Source organism: Cydia amplana, chromosome 27 (genome assembly GCF_948474715.1).
Source record: "Cydia amplana chromosome 27, ilCydAmpl1.1, whole genome shotgun sequence".
NCBI classification, from domain to species: Eukaryota; Metazoa; Arthropoda; class Insecta; order Lepidoptera; family Tortricidae; genus Cydia; species Cydia amplana.
The window spans coordinates 7,752,464-7,768,540 of NC_086095.1; the positions used below are offsets into that span (position 1 = coordinate 7,752,464).

Genomic DNA, 16,077 nt, shown 5'->3' on the forward strand with positions numbered 1-16,077 from the left:
GGTCACTGCAACATTATACCTTTAAGAATAATTTAAAGAAAAATATGTTGTACTATCAACTAGTAGTTCGAATTCGTCACAAAACTTTTTATTGATAATTAATTTCATTTTTTACTGTAAGTACAACAATAAAAACTGAATGTACAACATCAGGACTATTTCAGGACTTAATACTATCCAGCATTCTAGTTGGTCTGTGTTGTGACCCAGGAGACAAACAATAAAGTGACCCAGTGGACATCAAATCCCTATGACAATGGTGGGAAAAAAGTTAAATGTCCCAAATAGAAGCGGACCGTTTTGTTCGGAGAGATATTGTATGCCGCTCATATTAACATGCTTAGTACATGGCCCATTAAATTGGTTATAACTAACACAAAAATGCATGTTTGACACATTTAAATACGATAAAATCAGGATTTCAAGAGTATTTTGTCCCCTGGACAACTAATCGTAACCACGAGTGACAATAAAAAGTTGATTTACCCAAATATATCTTAAAATAATTTTAGGTATGGTATAGATATAAACATAAACAAACCTGAGGCCAATCCTGCCTGTAAACAGCCAAGCATTGCTCTGTCAGCGAATCCTCACTGAGATAGTCAAACTTCAGCAGAAACACCAGCACAGTCGCCAGCGCTTCCCAAACTTCACCACTCTTACACTTCGACGTATTTAGCAGCACTATGTTCCTCGGACACAATATTCTATCAAAAAATTCCAACACTTCTGTATATTCTGTATCAACTACGCTTAAAATTGAGCTATTATTTATCGATTTCACACTCGAATTCGCTTTTGGCTTCGGACTTAAAGCTCTTGGACTCCGGACGTTAGGACATTTTGGACTTTTTAATGAATTTGGACTTTTTACGTTCGGGCTAGTTGGACTTTTCAAGTTTGGACTTAGCGGACTCTTGAGACTCATAGGACTGATCGGGCTGAGAGTCGGGCTTGGGATTTTGATGCTAATGCTGTTAGTGTTCGGGGCAATGATGAGGTTTTTGACGTTGCGATTGGTTTTAGTGATTGGTGCGTCTTCCTCGTCGCTTGTGATGGGTGTCGGGGCTCTGTCGTCTTCAAAGTTCCTGTAAAAATAAGTTTGATTTAAATTTTCTAGTTTTAGTAGTCTGGTGGATTCGACAGATAGGATAAATGGAAAGAAATATATAAATAATACATCACACGAGTGTTTTTAGGAATAATTATGTACAGTTACATACACGGCTTTATCTACACAACACATACATCATCATCATTAGCCTTAGCGTTTATTGCAGACGCTTTATGGTGTAAGACATTATACCGCCTGGGACGGAATTAAGGAAACGCAGGGATGCCCAGCACCTGCATTACCCTCTCGGCTTCACTGTCTTAACCCACAGGAAAGGCGAGCCAATACGTGTGGAGGCAGGTCGGCTGCAGGAATCTGCCGCTTATTTCAGGTTGGACCCTACTCGCGCCTCACGGAAAATCCATTCCGGGTTTTATTTTGGAGTATCCTTCTCCTTGATGGATTGCAAGCCAATGCTAAGAGGTCCATCTCCCCTGTCACGAAATAGCTTCTTGCTTCGTTTGTCGCCTCGTACGACACCCTTAGGGCTGATTTAGACGGCGCACGAACTCGCATGCGATTTTAATTACATTGCGGACTGTTGGTTACGTCCAATTCAACCGACCGAACAAAATCCGCAATGTAAAGAAACTCGCATGCGAGTTCTCGCATCGTCCAAATGGGCCTCGGCCCTCGACCAAAATGTGTGAAACGGCCAAAAAAATTTTTGGGATTTCGGAGTTGGTCCCATAGAAAAAGTTGTTCAGTATGGCCTACTACCTAATATGGCAGTAATGGCCTCGCACAATATGGCTAACGGTCCAAAAATAACCCTGTATACCTAAGATGAAATAATAGCCATACCTTAGTTCTGGAGACAGGTCCCGTCTCTCCGGCAGATCTGGTTCCTGCGGCTCGTTGTTCCTGTCGGGACAGCACACGCTCCACACCGCGTGCAGTTGGTTCAGGAACGACTCGGTCACGTCTCTAGGCTTGCGGCTCACTGGGGACAAACGGGAATCGATAATTATGTCGATAATTATCACCAGGGGGGTGTCACTCCGCAGTTTAGGTACATTTGGCCGGCGCACCCATCTGACAGGCGTACGGCAGTAGGCTGCCGCTCGGCGCGCACGATAGTCGTGTCACGTGGCGCTCGCGCTAAATTGAAAATACACAATGGCTTCGAAACTTACTTCCGTGAGAATCAGACATACTATCTCCGGATAAAAAATGTATGTTTACATAATCAACGTTTGTAATTCCTACATATTTATCGAACGAGCGAGCGAAGCGAAGCGAAGTTCTTACATTCAACTTTGAACACGCGGCTGGCTAGCGGCACGTCCCGGCATTTCGATGTTTTTAAGCTGAACTGTCAGAAGATAGTTTGATACACAATAACTTAAGTAAATTTGTTCTAATTTAAATGAAATTGGGTAAACGTGTAGTCGAGGGCATTATATTTTAGTCATTAAATTATGAGCAGGCTCGATCAAGAGGTTATTGAGCTAGAAGAGCTTAGAAGGCCAAAAAGCTGTTTGTGAGGTGTCTTGCTATTCTGGTCATTTTATTTGCAAGAAAGTATGGTCGAGTTTGGTATCAAATGAAAGTGCTCGGCTTACACTTTTATAATATCGTTTTTAAATTTACCATTTTGAAATAATTAGCAAGCTAAAAATAAAATAAAATTAACATAATATAGGCATTTGACATTTGACAGGAAATATTTCGGCTTACCACAGATACAGTATCAGTTAAGGGCTCCACAGACCTTGCAATAAATCGTACGCGGTTTTCGATCCTTTGACGACTGCATTTAATTGATATTTTTGGCGAACCGTGAGTTCTCAGTTCGGGGCGAACTACTAGTCTTAAAAATAATAAATCAGTGGCTATAGGTATAAAAACTTGCAAGTGATAACCCCGTGCCGACACTCACAGCTCGGTCATAAAACTGCGGCGCGCAAAGGAGATTCACGGTTCGTGCGCGGTTATAAGTTTCAATTTTGCTTGCAGGCGGCGGAATTTTCTGTACGGTAGTACTATTAGTTATTCTGTGTTATCACTAACGATTTAATAACATAATTTTTTAATAAATTTTAACTTCGGAAAAAAATTGTCCTTTTTCCTCCTCCTGTCCTAACTGACAAAAAAAATTGTACCACAACCAACATTTTTGTGTTGTTATCCTGTCCCGTCGTCCAAGGGACAATACTGGCACACTTTGTTTGAATATATGTTGTATGCCGTTCTATTAACATGCTTAGTAGATGGCCCATTATGGAAGTTGGTTATAACTACCACAAAAATACATGTTTTATACATTTAAATACCATAAAATCAGGATTTCAAGAGTCTTTTGTCCCCTGGACAACTAATCGTAACTATGGCACAAAATATAGTACTAGGTGCAGAAAGTTCACTCTCTAACAAAGCGAGTCTATTACGACAGATATGACCGCTAGGTGGCGCAAGCGCGAGGCGTCCGTTCCGTAGCGGCGCGCGGCAACCACTATGGCTATACACCAAAATTGGTGTGGACCGCATGTACTTGTAGCGACGCGACGAAATTGCGGAGTGAGCCACGCCTGACTATGACAACACTACCCATCCTGTGCCATAAATTTGTGTTTTGTACAATAAAGAGTTTATACATACATACCACAAAATAGATACAGTACAGAAGTCAATCACATGTATGTACTTCTCTTTTCATACCTACGCTCGGCGGTCGCTCTAGGGTTGTCAACTATGATTTATGCACAAAAAACTATCGTAGTAGTGGCCGGGGCGGGGTGCTTACCTACCTACCTAACTGTTCTGTTTAACGTTAAAACGAACCATCGAGATACAAGCAGATACCTACTTACCTCTATGAAGCCACTGGCTTAAAAAACGTCAATTCACCGTTTAATGTTGAATTTAAACAACCGTCCACTGAACAGTTATAATAACTTTTTTTTAGTTTCTCCATTATTGCACAAAAAAGTTGACAGACGCGTGTCTCAAGCGGATGGCACTCGCGCTCGCACTGGTCCCAACCGGTCCGAGATATCGTGTCCGTGAGCAGTGTCTATGTGTGCGTTGCTCGAGCGCACTTTGTATGTACATTGATTTCTGTACTGTATCTGTTTTGTGTATAGTTTGTAGCTTTCTAATAAACCCCAAAGGCTAATCCTATTGTCTATTGTTAAGAAAAACCGCTCGTGCCACGTGCCACAAACACCTGCATAAAAAATCGGTACTTCGGTTACTGAGTGCCGGCGAGTCGAACGCTACAGAACCAGTCTAAAATGTGTCATCGAGATGCGTAACAAAGGCGCGTTATCGGAGAGCGCACCTACACTGGTTTTTTGAGCGTTGGACTAGCCCGCGCTCAGGTGCCAAATAGAATAATTAGGACCCTTTTTTGCAGGTAAGTAGCACGTGCGGTTTTACTGAACAATAGACAATAGGATTAGCCTTCGGGGTCTATTAGAAAGCTACAAACTATACATACATACAACAAGTGACACTTACCATACACGACGCACGCGTCCACACTGAGCTGCAAGATGGCTCGCGCGCCGCGCCCGAACATGTTGTTCGGCGAGCATGCTCGCGAGCATGCTCGCGAGCATGTCGCGAGCGCGCCGCTCAAACCCGTGGGCTCCTCGTAGTCTAGCAGAAGGCATACTTGCTCCTGAGAAAAAAAAGTTTAAATCTCGTGAAAATTTACATAGGTTTTTATCGCCGATTGTACTTTTCTTTGGACTGTCATCTTCTAAAATACTAATAGTTAAACCAAAGAGAATTTAAAATAGAGGCGTATTGTCAAAGTAAATTTTGTAGCCACAGTCAATTTACTGCCATCTTTCGACAGAAGATTAAAACTGTTAGAGCGCCATTTGATTTTGATCCTTATTTTTCCACTGTTATGTGTTAATTTGTTAAATATTGAAACGTACGGGTTTACAAATTATACATAAACCTTCCTCTTGAATCACTCTATGTCAAAAATACCGCATCAAAATCCGTTGCGTAGTTTTAAAGATACATACATACAGACAGACAGACAGCGGGAAGCGACTTTGTTTTATACTATGTAGTGATGAGTATGAGTATGTTTATTGTTTATTGTCATTTATTGCATACATGTACATTGATGCATAGAAATACATGATGTTATACTTAATGTTAGGAAGCGTACATGTTACCCTGTGAGGGTGTTACAATATGATTGTAGCTGTCTTACATTTACTTAATCACTAACTTATATAGCAATACGAAATTTTTACTTAATTCTCTAATATCTTAATTTAATTATATTTATAATATATAGTTAATTCGAATAAAATACCGTTTTTTCCTTACATCTAGAAAAGTAGGTCAGATTAGTTAATTAATTAAGGTTATCATCATTTAGGAAATCATCGATGCTATAGTAACATTTTTCGGTAAGTAAGTTAATGAGTTTTCTTTTAAATATTTTGTCTTTCGTCTCAGTAGATATATTATGAGGGAGCTTGTTGAATATTTTGATTGATCTTACGTGGGGGCTATTTTTATATATTGCTAGATTACATGAGTATGAGTACCTTAAGATGAATGATGGCGGACGCCACGCTGACGGCCGAGGTGAAGTTGTCGAGCGCCTCGCTCGGCTTGGGTTCCGTTTTTGGCTCCGGCTTTACCGCGTCGCCGAGGGTTATGAGGTTGTGCATTTCCGCTTCTATGTCTTTGCATAAGACGGCTGGGGAAGATATACATACATTTAACGTTATGACGATGTTACGGTACACCCACGTTTATATTATAATGCCCACTCTTTGTTTTACTGAATTAAATCTGCCCACTTCGTTAATATAACTCTAAATAATGACCTAAATGACCTTTAGATGCCCACTTTTTGGCCTGTCCTCTTTTAAATCTGCCCACGTTTGCCCACTTCTTTAATATAACACTAAATAATTACTTATATCACCGTTAGATGCCCACTTTTTGGCCTGTTCTCTTTTAAATCTGCCCACTTTTGCCCACTTCTTTAATATAACACTAAATAATTACTTATATCACCTTTAGATGCCCACTTTTTGGCCTGTCCTCTTTTAAATCTGCCCACTTTTGCCCACTTCTTTACTCCACATCATCACAGTAACGACTAGTACTCCACATCATCTCTAATTGCCCACTTTTTGGCCTGTCCTCTTTTAAATCTGCCCACTTTTGCCCACTTCACTCCACATCATCACAGTAACGACTAGTACTCCACATCATCTCTAATTGCCCACTTTTTTGCCTGTCCTCTTTTAAATCTGCCCACTTTTTCAATACAGCAACGACTAGTGCTCCGCATCATCACTAATTGCCCACTTTTTTTCCTAGACCATTTTAAATGTGCCCACTCACCCGTGCTAGTCCAGTGGTCCCTCGCCCACCGCAGCACGGCCGCCTTGCTGGCCCGGGCGGCCGCGTGCTGCAACGCTTTGGGCGCGAGTGGCAGTAACGACGTCAGGGCGCCGCTAACACGGGACAATGTGTCGATGTTTTGGGCGGACTCCCGTAGTTGGGTGAGGTGGGACGTGTAGATGGCTTGTAGGGTTTTGAGGAGAGCTTGCTATCGACAAAGACGGTTAAGGTTAATTTCCATTTTTTGAACGAACGAAAAACATTACGCTTGTCTGGTATCTGTTGTATAAGGTTCGAATTTATTGTGTGTTGAGCAGACTAGGGTTTTATAAACCTGTCATAACCCCACATTACGAGGGGTGTTCAAAATATTCTCGGTATGAGAATGAAAACAAACAAGTACGAAAAGTTTGATATTTTTATTTTTCAATATACTCCCCCCCTATGTTCATACACTTAAAAGATCGATCAATTATTTTTTTTAATCCTGCATAAAAATATTTTTTATCTTTGGTGTAAAAATGCTCCTCCACTGCCGTCTTCAATGCTTCATCATCCGAAAATTTATTTCCACGCAGATCCTTTTTAAGATTGGGGAACAAAAAGAAGTCGCTGGGGGCTAAGTCCGGACTATACGGTGGGTGAGTAACAGTTTCAAACCCACATTCAACAATAGCTGCCTTGGCAATATGAGCAGTATGGACGGGGGCGTTGTCATGCAGAAGCATAACACCTTTGGTTAACTTTCCTCGCCTCTTTTCTTTGATTGCATCCTTTAATTGACGTAGAATGTTAGCGTAGTACTGTCCTGTGATATTTACACCTTTTTCTTTATAATCGATCAGTAATACTCCTTCACAATCCCAAAATATCGTGGCCATGACCTTGCCAGCTGAAGGGATGACCTTGAACTTCTTGGGATGAGCTGAACCCTTAATGTGCCACTGCATGGACTCTTGTTTACTCTCTGGGTCATAATGATGAACCCAGGTTTCATCTCCAGTAACTATTCTTTGCAGCACCTCATCAGGATTTTCACCGCACAGGTCAATAAAATCGGAACAACAAGCTACACGCATGTCTTTTTGAAGCCGAGTCAGCATTCGCGGAACCCATCTTGCACTTACTTTTGACATATTAAGATGGTCATGGATAATAATATCATGTACGGTACCAATAGAGAGATTGGTTACTTGTGCTATAGATTTTACCTTCACTCGACCATCTTCCAATATAAGTTTTTCCACTTTATCAATATTTTCTTGTGAAGTAGCTACTACAGGCCGGCCAGGTCTAGGGTCGTCTTCAACACTCTCCCTTCCACGTTTAAACTCGCTTGACCACTTTTGAATGGTAGATAAAGAAGGAGCAGACTCACGGTAAACACAATCCATTTCCTCTTTTATGGTTTTTTGATTTTTACCCTGTTTTGTCAAGAATTTTATCACGCATCGATGTTCTAATTTAGTTAACATTGTCAATTCCCACATGATGTTCATGTTTGTTCAGCAATTGCAGAAAAACAAAAGAACATCTCGCTTCGAATTATACTTTTTTTTAATGTCAATGAATAAACCTTAGCGGCCAGTAACGAAAGAAATTTTAGAAGAGGTTGTAAGATATCAATACCGAGAATATTTTGAACGCCCCTCGTACATAAACAATCCTTCTATCTACAGTTAGATACCATAAAATACTGCATTAATATCATTCTGTATTAATCCCCCTCTCACTGATATTTTGGATCACTGAGCCAAAATAGTTAATTATTAATCCCACTCTGCCCACTTTCACAAAAAAGAGTCCCAATAATGTCCACAATCCACCCCTACATCCCAAACACTCCATATATAGTTTCTATGGCACTCCCACACTTGCCCAATCTGACCAAATTGGCCCACTCTTACCAATTCTTTCATCCTAAACCCTTCTTACGCTATCTCTCACTGTTATCTCGCATAAGATCAGTATGCGGTATTCGAACCTTGGAATCATGCAAAGAATTATTTATAAAATTCAAAATTTTGACTCTACCATGTTTGTATGTGTATGAAATTTCAATGTATGTCAAATGTAATATGAACCAGTTTACGACATTCAATAGTTTGCGACAACAAAATTAATTATAAATTTTCTAGAACCGCTTTTGTATCAAAAAGTATATTTGGTATGGCACCACGAATATTTAATAAATTGCCAATTAATATTTTAAACCTAGAAAACATTAATGAATTTAAAATTGCATTATATAATTTTTTGACATCCAAAGCCTACTACACCATTCAGGAATATCTTAATGACATATATTCATAGTTATAAGAACTAGTTAATAAGTACTTAGATATTAATTAATTTCATTTAAATATGATGCATGCGACACACATGACATCACACAATATTTGCATGTCTCTATGACCAAACATGTAGCTCTATTGTATTAGTATTTAAGACCTGTATATACCATGTTTAAGCAAATAAAACTCTGAATCTGAATCTGTTCCAAGTCATTCCCACACTTGCCCAATCTGACCAAATTGGCCCACTCTTACCAATTCTTTCATCCTAAACCTTTCTCACGCTATCTCTCACTGTTCCAAGTCATTCCCACACTTGCCCACTCTGCCCACTTCTGCCCACTCTCACCAGATCGTCTCCCCGCTCCGCCACGGCCTTCCTGGCGCCGTCCCTGGCCATGGCCCGGGCCGCGTTGACGGAGGCCGTCAGGTCGCGCACGCAGGCCGCCGTCACACGCTCTATGGTCAGTTCTAGGACTCGGCGGGTCGATGACGGCTGGGATTTGATCAGCTCTTCCTCTAGACGCATCTAGAAGTAAAATACATCTATGACACAAATAGAATAGGGAATATTACGCGAAACTCTGCGGGGCGCCACTTCCACAACCTGTCACAATCTAATTTTGTTATCTAACCTCTCTATCACTCTTGCATATTCGAGCGATAGAGAGGCAGATAGCTTAGTTTCGATCTCGCGTTTCCCGGTAGGCCCTTTGTAAACAAACCGCCTTGATGTATCAATGTCATATTTTATCGTCTGTGAAAATTTGTCAAAAAACAGTTTAAGACACAGTATGTATAAGTTACTCTATGGTTTACGAAAGGCGCACTAATGCGGCAAAACGTTGCAGTAATATTCCCTAGTATGCCCTTAATGAGGATAAACTCGCAAAACTTGACGCAGAATAGCGTCAAATCAATACGTTTTTTGTCGCTGTCTGTACATACTTTTTTTAATAGGCAACTAATACTCATCGAGACAGTTCTAACAAACCCAAACACAATTAGGTTGCGTTGTTTTATCAAAGACATCATCTGTGTCCATCATCAGATCAGCTCGATGGTAAGTATTAGAAGACCTCTTTTCCCTAGCTACTCGTGGGACGTTTATGGATAATTTAAAAGAAAAAGAAGAAGATAGTTTAGACGCCATTTCCTCGGCTCTGGAGTCGATCCTGGCCGATGATCGTGTCGGAGCGAAGGAGGCTGTAGAAGCCTCCAGTACGCCCGAGGTTTGCTCCCAGGGAGGGGAGAGTGAAGCTGTGGTCGATAGAGACGTCGTCGTCTCTGGCACGCCCGGCGACAGCTCCTCTGCCAAAGAGCCGCGTAAACACAAACGCTTGTCGGGTGCTGCTCGCAAGAGGTTCCGCAGGCTTATGGGCGACGGGGTAGCCAAAGAGCAAGCCCTGTCAATGGCCCGTAAGCCTAGGGCGGACATCCCTGTGGAGAAGCCGGCCACGGAGAAAGGCCCTGTAAAAAGGGTCCGCTCTGAGGACGATTCTCCACAGGGATCAGCGAAAAAGGTCCCGAAAATCCGCGCTGATACCTCAGGGGAGCTTCGGCATCCTAGCTTCCGGGAGGTAGCGGGGTCCTCACGAGTAGGGATCCGTAATTCGGACCCTATGAGTGAGGATCAAATGAAGTCGGTCCACCGGCACCTAAATCTCGCCATGGTTAAGCAATGGGCGAATGCGAAGGGCGGTGCACCGCAGTTTCTGGGCTTCATTCACAAGACAGGCTGGATACTTGTGACCTGTGTCAACCAGGTTAGCAGGGACTGGCTTGTGAAGGAAGTCCCGAACCTTAAGCCGTGGCCGGAGGCGAAACTCTCGGTCATCCCTGAGGGTGAATTGCCCAAACCAGCCACGGCTATCACCTTCATTCCGGAGTCCGAGGCGGCCTCTGTGGAGGAAGCCTTAGCGCTGTTCAGGGTCCAGAACTTTGGCCTGAACACAGAACTCTGGAAAGTTCTCGGGGAGAAGGCTGAGCAGGGTGGCAGGGTGGTCACTTTCGCTCTGGATGAGCCTTCTGCCGAGACCCTTAAGGCCAATGGTGGAGAAGTAGCCATTGGCTTTAAGAAGGTGCTGTTCCGGCTAAAAGGGGGGCCAAATGCTCCCCCAGCACAGCAGACGAAGCAGCAACCTCAGCCCCTCGCTGAACCTACTCCTGGGCCAAGTACCATGGTACCTGACAGCCGAAACCCTATACCCCAGGGCTCCCGTGGCCGTGGGGGCGGGCAACCGGCAGCCAGAGGCACAAGGGGCGCGACGAGGGGCATGGTACCCGGACGGGCCAGACCCACAACCTCAGCAACAGGAGGACCTCAAGGGACTCCTAGTGCGAGAGGCAGGGGAGGGCCACAACGGGTCACCAAAAGGGCCAAATAAAAGGCGTTGGCCCTATGGCACCCGCGAGGGTCCTGCAAGCGAACATCCATCATGCAGCAGCTGCCACGGCCATTGTTGAAAGCCGGCTTGCAGGACACGTCGACCTCGCATTACTTCAAGAACCTTGGGTGCGAAACTCAACCATACTAGGACTGAACTCGGTTGGTAAAGTTTTATACAATACTAACGGAATTAAGCCTAGGGCTTGCATTGCTTTTGGCAAGAACATTGACTTTCTACCTGTTCCAGAGTTATGCACAGACGACCTGGTAGCAGCGTATGTAAATCTCAAGGGATGGAGCGGGCAGAGGATTATACTTTGCTCGGCATACCTCCCTGGAGACAGGAATGACCCCTCTGCGGAACTCACAGCCGTGGCCGACTATGCCCGCAGACACAACGCAGAAATTCTGGTGGGATGCGACGCTAACGCCCACCACACCAACTGGGGAAGCACTGACATCAATGATAGGGGTGAGTTACTACATGACTTTCTTCTATTCAATAACTTCCAAATTCTAAACATAGGATGTACACCCACCTTTGTCACTAGGGTTAGGAAGGAGGTTTTAGACTTGACTTTTGCATCCTCAAATCTAGCCAGGCATATACAGAACTGGAGGGTAAGTGATGTGGAATCGCTGTCAGATCATAAGCACATCTGTTTTAATATATGTTTTTCTCTCAGTGTTCAAACGGTCACCTTCAGGGATCCCCGGAGGACGGACTGGGAGGGCTACAGGAGCAGCCTAGAACGTAATCTGGAATCCGCAGCGAAGGTGATAAAAACGAGGGAGAGTTTAGAACTTGCGGTAGAGGTGGTCTCAAATGGCATTGTAAGTGCCTTTGAAGAAAACTGTGCTCCCAAGGTCAAATCAACTAAACGTGTGGTCCCATGGTGGAACTCCAACCTCAGGAGGCTCAGGGCCAAAGCACGCAAGTTATTCAATAGGGCTAAGAGGACAGATGAGTGGGAGGTCTATCGGAAAGCCCTAAATGAATACAGTAAAGAGATTAGGAAAGCTAAGAGAGCGTCATGGAGGAGGTTCTGCGAGGACATTGAAAATACGCCTCAAGGAGCGAGACTTCACAGGATACTCTCCAAAGCTAGAAGTAATCAAGTGGGCCTTCTCAGGAGGCATGATGGCTCCTTCACTGCTAGTGAGACGGAGACTCTGGAGCTCTTAGCTGAAACTCACTTTCCAGGGGCAGGACAGTCACACGAGCCCCAGGTGGTCAGAGGCCTGCATAGGCCCTGCCCGGAGGACTGGAGGCAGGCTGCCCTCGTCATAAGACCCGGGATAGTGAGGTGGGCCATAAGCTCGTTTAAACCCTACAAGACGTGCGGCCTGGACGGAGTAAGCCCTGTGCTAATGCAGCGAGGAGCTGAAGTCCTAATCCCGCATTTGGTTAGAATCTTCAGAGCTAGCTATGCCTGGGGACATCTACCAGAACAGTGGAACAAGGTCAAGGTATTATTTATACCGAAGGCTGGGAGGAAGGATTACGCGTTAGCCAAGTCCTTCAGACCCATCAGCCTCTCCTCGTTCCTCCTTAAGACCTTGGAAAAGGTAATTGATAGGTACATCAGGGAGAGCTGTCTTCTGAGTAAACCCATACACGACAGCCAACATGCTTACCGTAGGGGCAGATCTACAGAGACTGCCTTGCTGGAGCTGGTTGACAGAGTGGAAAGGGCTTTGGAAGACAGGGAAATAGCCCTATCGGCCTTCTTAGATATTGAGGGCGCTTTTGATAATACACCCATTCGGACACTGGTGGAAGGGCTTAGGGCCAAAGAGGTGGACTCCACCACTATCCGCTGGGTGCAAAGCATGCTCTCAAGCAGAATGGTTAGGCTGGACTTGCTTAACACCACACTCGAAGTGGCCACTGTGAGAGGCTGCCCGCAGGGGGGTGTCTTATCTCCCCTGCTCTGGACTCTTGCGGTGGATGGACTTCTGCACAAGATGGCGGAGCTTCGAATCGACACACAGGGGTACGCTGACGACCTTGTTGTGACGGTGAGGGGCAACTGCCAAAGTACTTTATTAGACCTTATGCAGAGGGCTCTCAACACCATAAATACATGGTGTGGAGAGAATGAATTGTCTATCAACGCAGATAAGACAATTATAGTTCCATTCACGAACAAGCGGAAAATAGACAAACTCAAACCGCTTGTCATGAATGGTAAAAGTATTCCGTTCTCAACAGAGGTCAAATATCTGGGGGTAACACTGGACCAGAAACTGACCTGGAACAAGCATGTGGACGGAATTATACAAAAGGCTAGATCAGCCTTGGCAATATGCTGTCGTTTAGCAGGCAACCGATGGGGTCTAAAACCCAAAATTGCCTTATGGCTGTACACATCTATAGTGAGGCCGATAGTGTCTTACGCCTCTGTAGCATGGTACAGGAAAACGACGCAGAAGGTAACAGTGACGAAGCTTGGCAGACTGCAAAGAACTGCCTGTGTCATCGTCACTGGAGCCATGTCATCCTCCCCGACGGCAGCCCTAGAGGCCATACTAAATCTACCGCCCCTTCACCTGCATCTGGAGTTGGAGGCGAAATCTAGTATGCTTAGAATAGCGGGCGCGAGGAGAGGTAATTGGTTATCGAAAACTCTGAGACTGTTTAAGGAATCAGTGTATGATATCCCTGTTCTTGGGATGCCATCCGACACTATGGCACCCAAATTTTGTCCACTCAAACATTACTCAGTGGAACTCCCCAAAAGGGAGGACTGGTCAAACAGTCAAATTAAGTGGAAAGAAGGAAGCCTAAGGTGGTACACTGATGGCTCCAAATCCGGATCTGAAGTAGGCTGCGGAGTATACGGTGAAGCGCCTAGGAAAAGCATCAGCTTAAACCTAGGACGTTTTTGCTCTATATTCCAGGCGGAGGTATACGCCATCCTAGAATGTGCGTCAATCAATCTGCAAAGCAACTACGGTAATCACACAATCTATATCCATTCGGATAGCCAGGCGGCACTCTTAGCCCTAACCTCTGATGTCACCACATCGAGGCTGGTTGAGAACTGCAGGCAACTATTGAACAACCTTGGAGCCAGGAACAAAGTTGTTCTACGTTGGGTCCCAGGGCATGCGGGTATCGTAGGAAATGAAAAGGCCGACGAGCTCGCGCGAGCAGGGGCTAAAGGGATAAACTACAGTCCTGAGCCGTTTTGTGGTATCCCCAAAAGCCTAACGCGGCTCACCCTAAAGACCTACTGTCAATACACAACAATTCAACTCTGGAGGGAAACAACAGGTTTGAACCATTCCAAAGCGCTTATCAAGGCCTTCAGCAAAAAGGCGTCCTCGAACGCCTTAGCGCTGTCTAGGAACCAACTGCGCAACTTGGTAAGGGTGCTTACTGGGCACTGTTGCCTAAATAAGCACATGCACACCATGGGGAAACGTGACATGGGGCGGTGCAGACTCTGTATGGAGGCAGAGGAGACGCCCTTGCACATCCTCACAGAGTGCCCTTGCCTAATGCGTACTCGTGACTTAATCCTGGGCGGGCACATATTGCGCCCGGAGGAGGTAAAGTCTCTCGAGTTCAAAAAGATCCTGCAGCTATTTGAAGTTGCATGTTTGGATCGAGAGTTGTAGTAGGTGGCGATCACAATAGATCAGCGATGGTCGCAGTGATACATAGGCTTTGGAGCCTTATATAGCCCCTAACAAGAAGAAGAAGAAGAAGTATTAGAAGACCTTAGGTACCATAACATTGCATTGTCACCCCAGTCCAGTTACAATTGGGTCTAATTTACCTTGCAAGATTTTACCCTAACATACTTACATACAAAGTTAAATAAAAGCTTGTAAAATTACCTGCAGTTCCTTTTCCTTGCTCCTCACACGATCCTCGCTATTCACACTCAGGCTGACCGGCGTGATGTGGCGGTAGGTCTCTTTCCTGTCAACCTTACACGTGGACAAGAGGACGTTGACCTCGCGGAGGTAGGGACAGAGCTCGAACAGCATCGCGTCGGTTATGAGGTCGAGGCTGTCGACGCCGTCGGCGGGGGTGGGGGGGGCCGCGGGGGGGGCGTTGTACACGGCGGGGGCGGGGGGGGCCGCGGGGGGGGCGTCGTACACGGCCGGGGGGAGGTGGGGCAGGTCGAACAACCAGCCTGAAACAAATCGTATGAAATGAGTAAAAAAAAAGCGGCCAAGTGCGAGTCGGACTCGCGCACGGAGGGTTCCGCACCATCAACAAAAAATAGAGCAAAACGAGCAAAAAAACCGTCACCCATCCAAGTACTGACCCCGCCCGACGTTGCTTAACTTCGGTCAAAAACGTTTGTTGTACGGGAGCCCCAGTTAAATCTTTATTTTATTCTGTTTTTAGTATTTGTTGTTACAGCGGCAACAGAAATACATCATCTGTGAAAATTTCAACTGTCTAGCTATCACGGTTCGTGAGATACAGCCTGGTGACAGATGGACGGACAGCGGAGTCTTAGTAATAGGGTCCCGTTTTTACCCTTTGGGTACGGAACCCTAAAAATGGGATACAAACAGCAACATAGACAGTGAGAAACATACTATCTTTGTCTTACACTAGTACTAGCACCCAAAAGAAAAGGATGAGTATAGTTTTCCTGGTTTTTACTGACTGACCAATTGGTTTGACCAACTATATACCAGGGATGTTACAGAGCTCCGTTTTGGTATTACACATCCGTTTCTGTTCCGGTTCCGTTACTTTTGAAACGGAAGTAGGTATATCGGATGTAAATGCTTAGCGCGGCGGCGGGGGCGGGACATGAGCAGCGTACATCAAAAACAACTGTGCAAAAGGAAATTCCACCATCATCATTTCCCGTAAATCGCACTTTTTTGTCGTGAACACTACGGACTATAAACTATAACATCTCGTCCACCTATCACACACATCCACACCTATCACAGGTTCGTTTCTGGTT

The 16,077-nt window shown here is 44.7% G+C and overlaps 2 protein-coding genes across 2 annotated transcripts in view; one reads left to right on the forward strand and one right to left on the reverse strand.

The window, feature by feature from the left end:
* LOC134660569 (codanin-1) overlaps positions 1-16,077 on the reverse strand; it is a 44,958-nt gene that overhangs the window by 401 nt on the left and 28,480 nt on the right. The window contains exons 10-16 of the mRNA XM_063516345.1: positions 14,981-15,324; positions 9,092-9,271; positions 6,449-6,656; positions 5,638-5,792; positions 4,580-4,742; positions 1,922-2,060; positions 542-1,091 (exon numbers count right to left, since the gene is read on the reverse strand). Of these exons, the coding sequence (XP_063372415.1) occupies positions 542-1,091; positions 1,922-2,060; positions 4,580-4,742; positions 5,638-5,792; positions 6,449-6,656; positions 9,092-9,271; positions 14,981-15,324 (1,739 nt within the window). The remainder of the gene's footprint in view (positions 1-541; positions 1,092-1,921; positions 2,061-4,579; positions 4,743-5,637; positions 5,793-6,448; positions 6,657-9,091; positions 9,272-14,980; positions 15,325-16,077) is intronic.
* On the forward strand, positions 9,983-12,828 carry LOC134660568 (uncharacterized). Its single transcript, XM_063516344.1, has one exon. It carries the CDS (start codon positions 10,119-10,121, stop codon positions 11,127-11,129), a length of 1,011 nt encoding a protein of 336 aa, XP_063372414.1. The 5' UTR covers positions 9,983-10,118; the 3' UTR covers positions 11,130-12,828.

Coding starts and splice junctions, on each gene's coding strand:
- LOC134660568 (XM_063516344.1), top strand. CDS start 10,119: ATGGGCGACGGGGTAGCCAAAGAGCAAGCCCTGTCAATGGCCCGTAAG.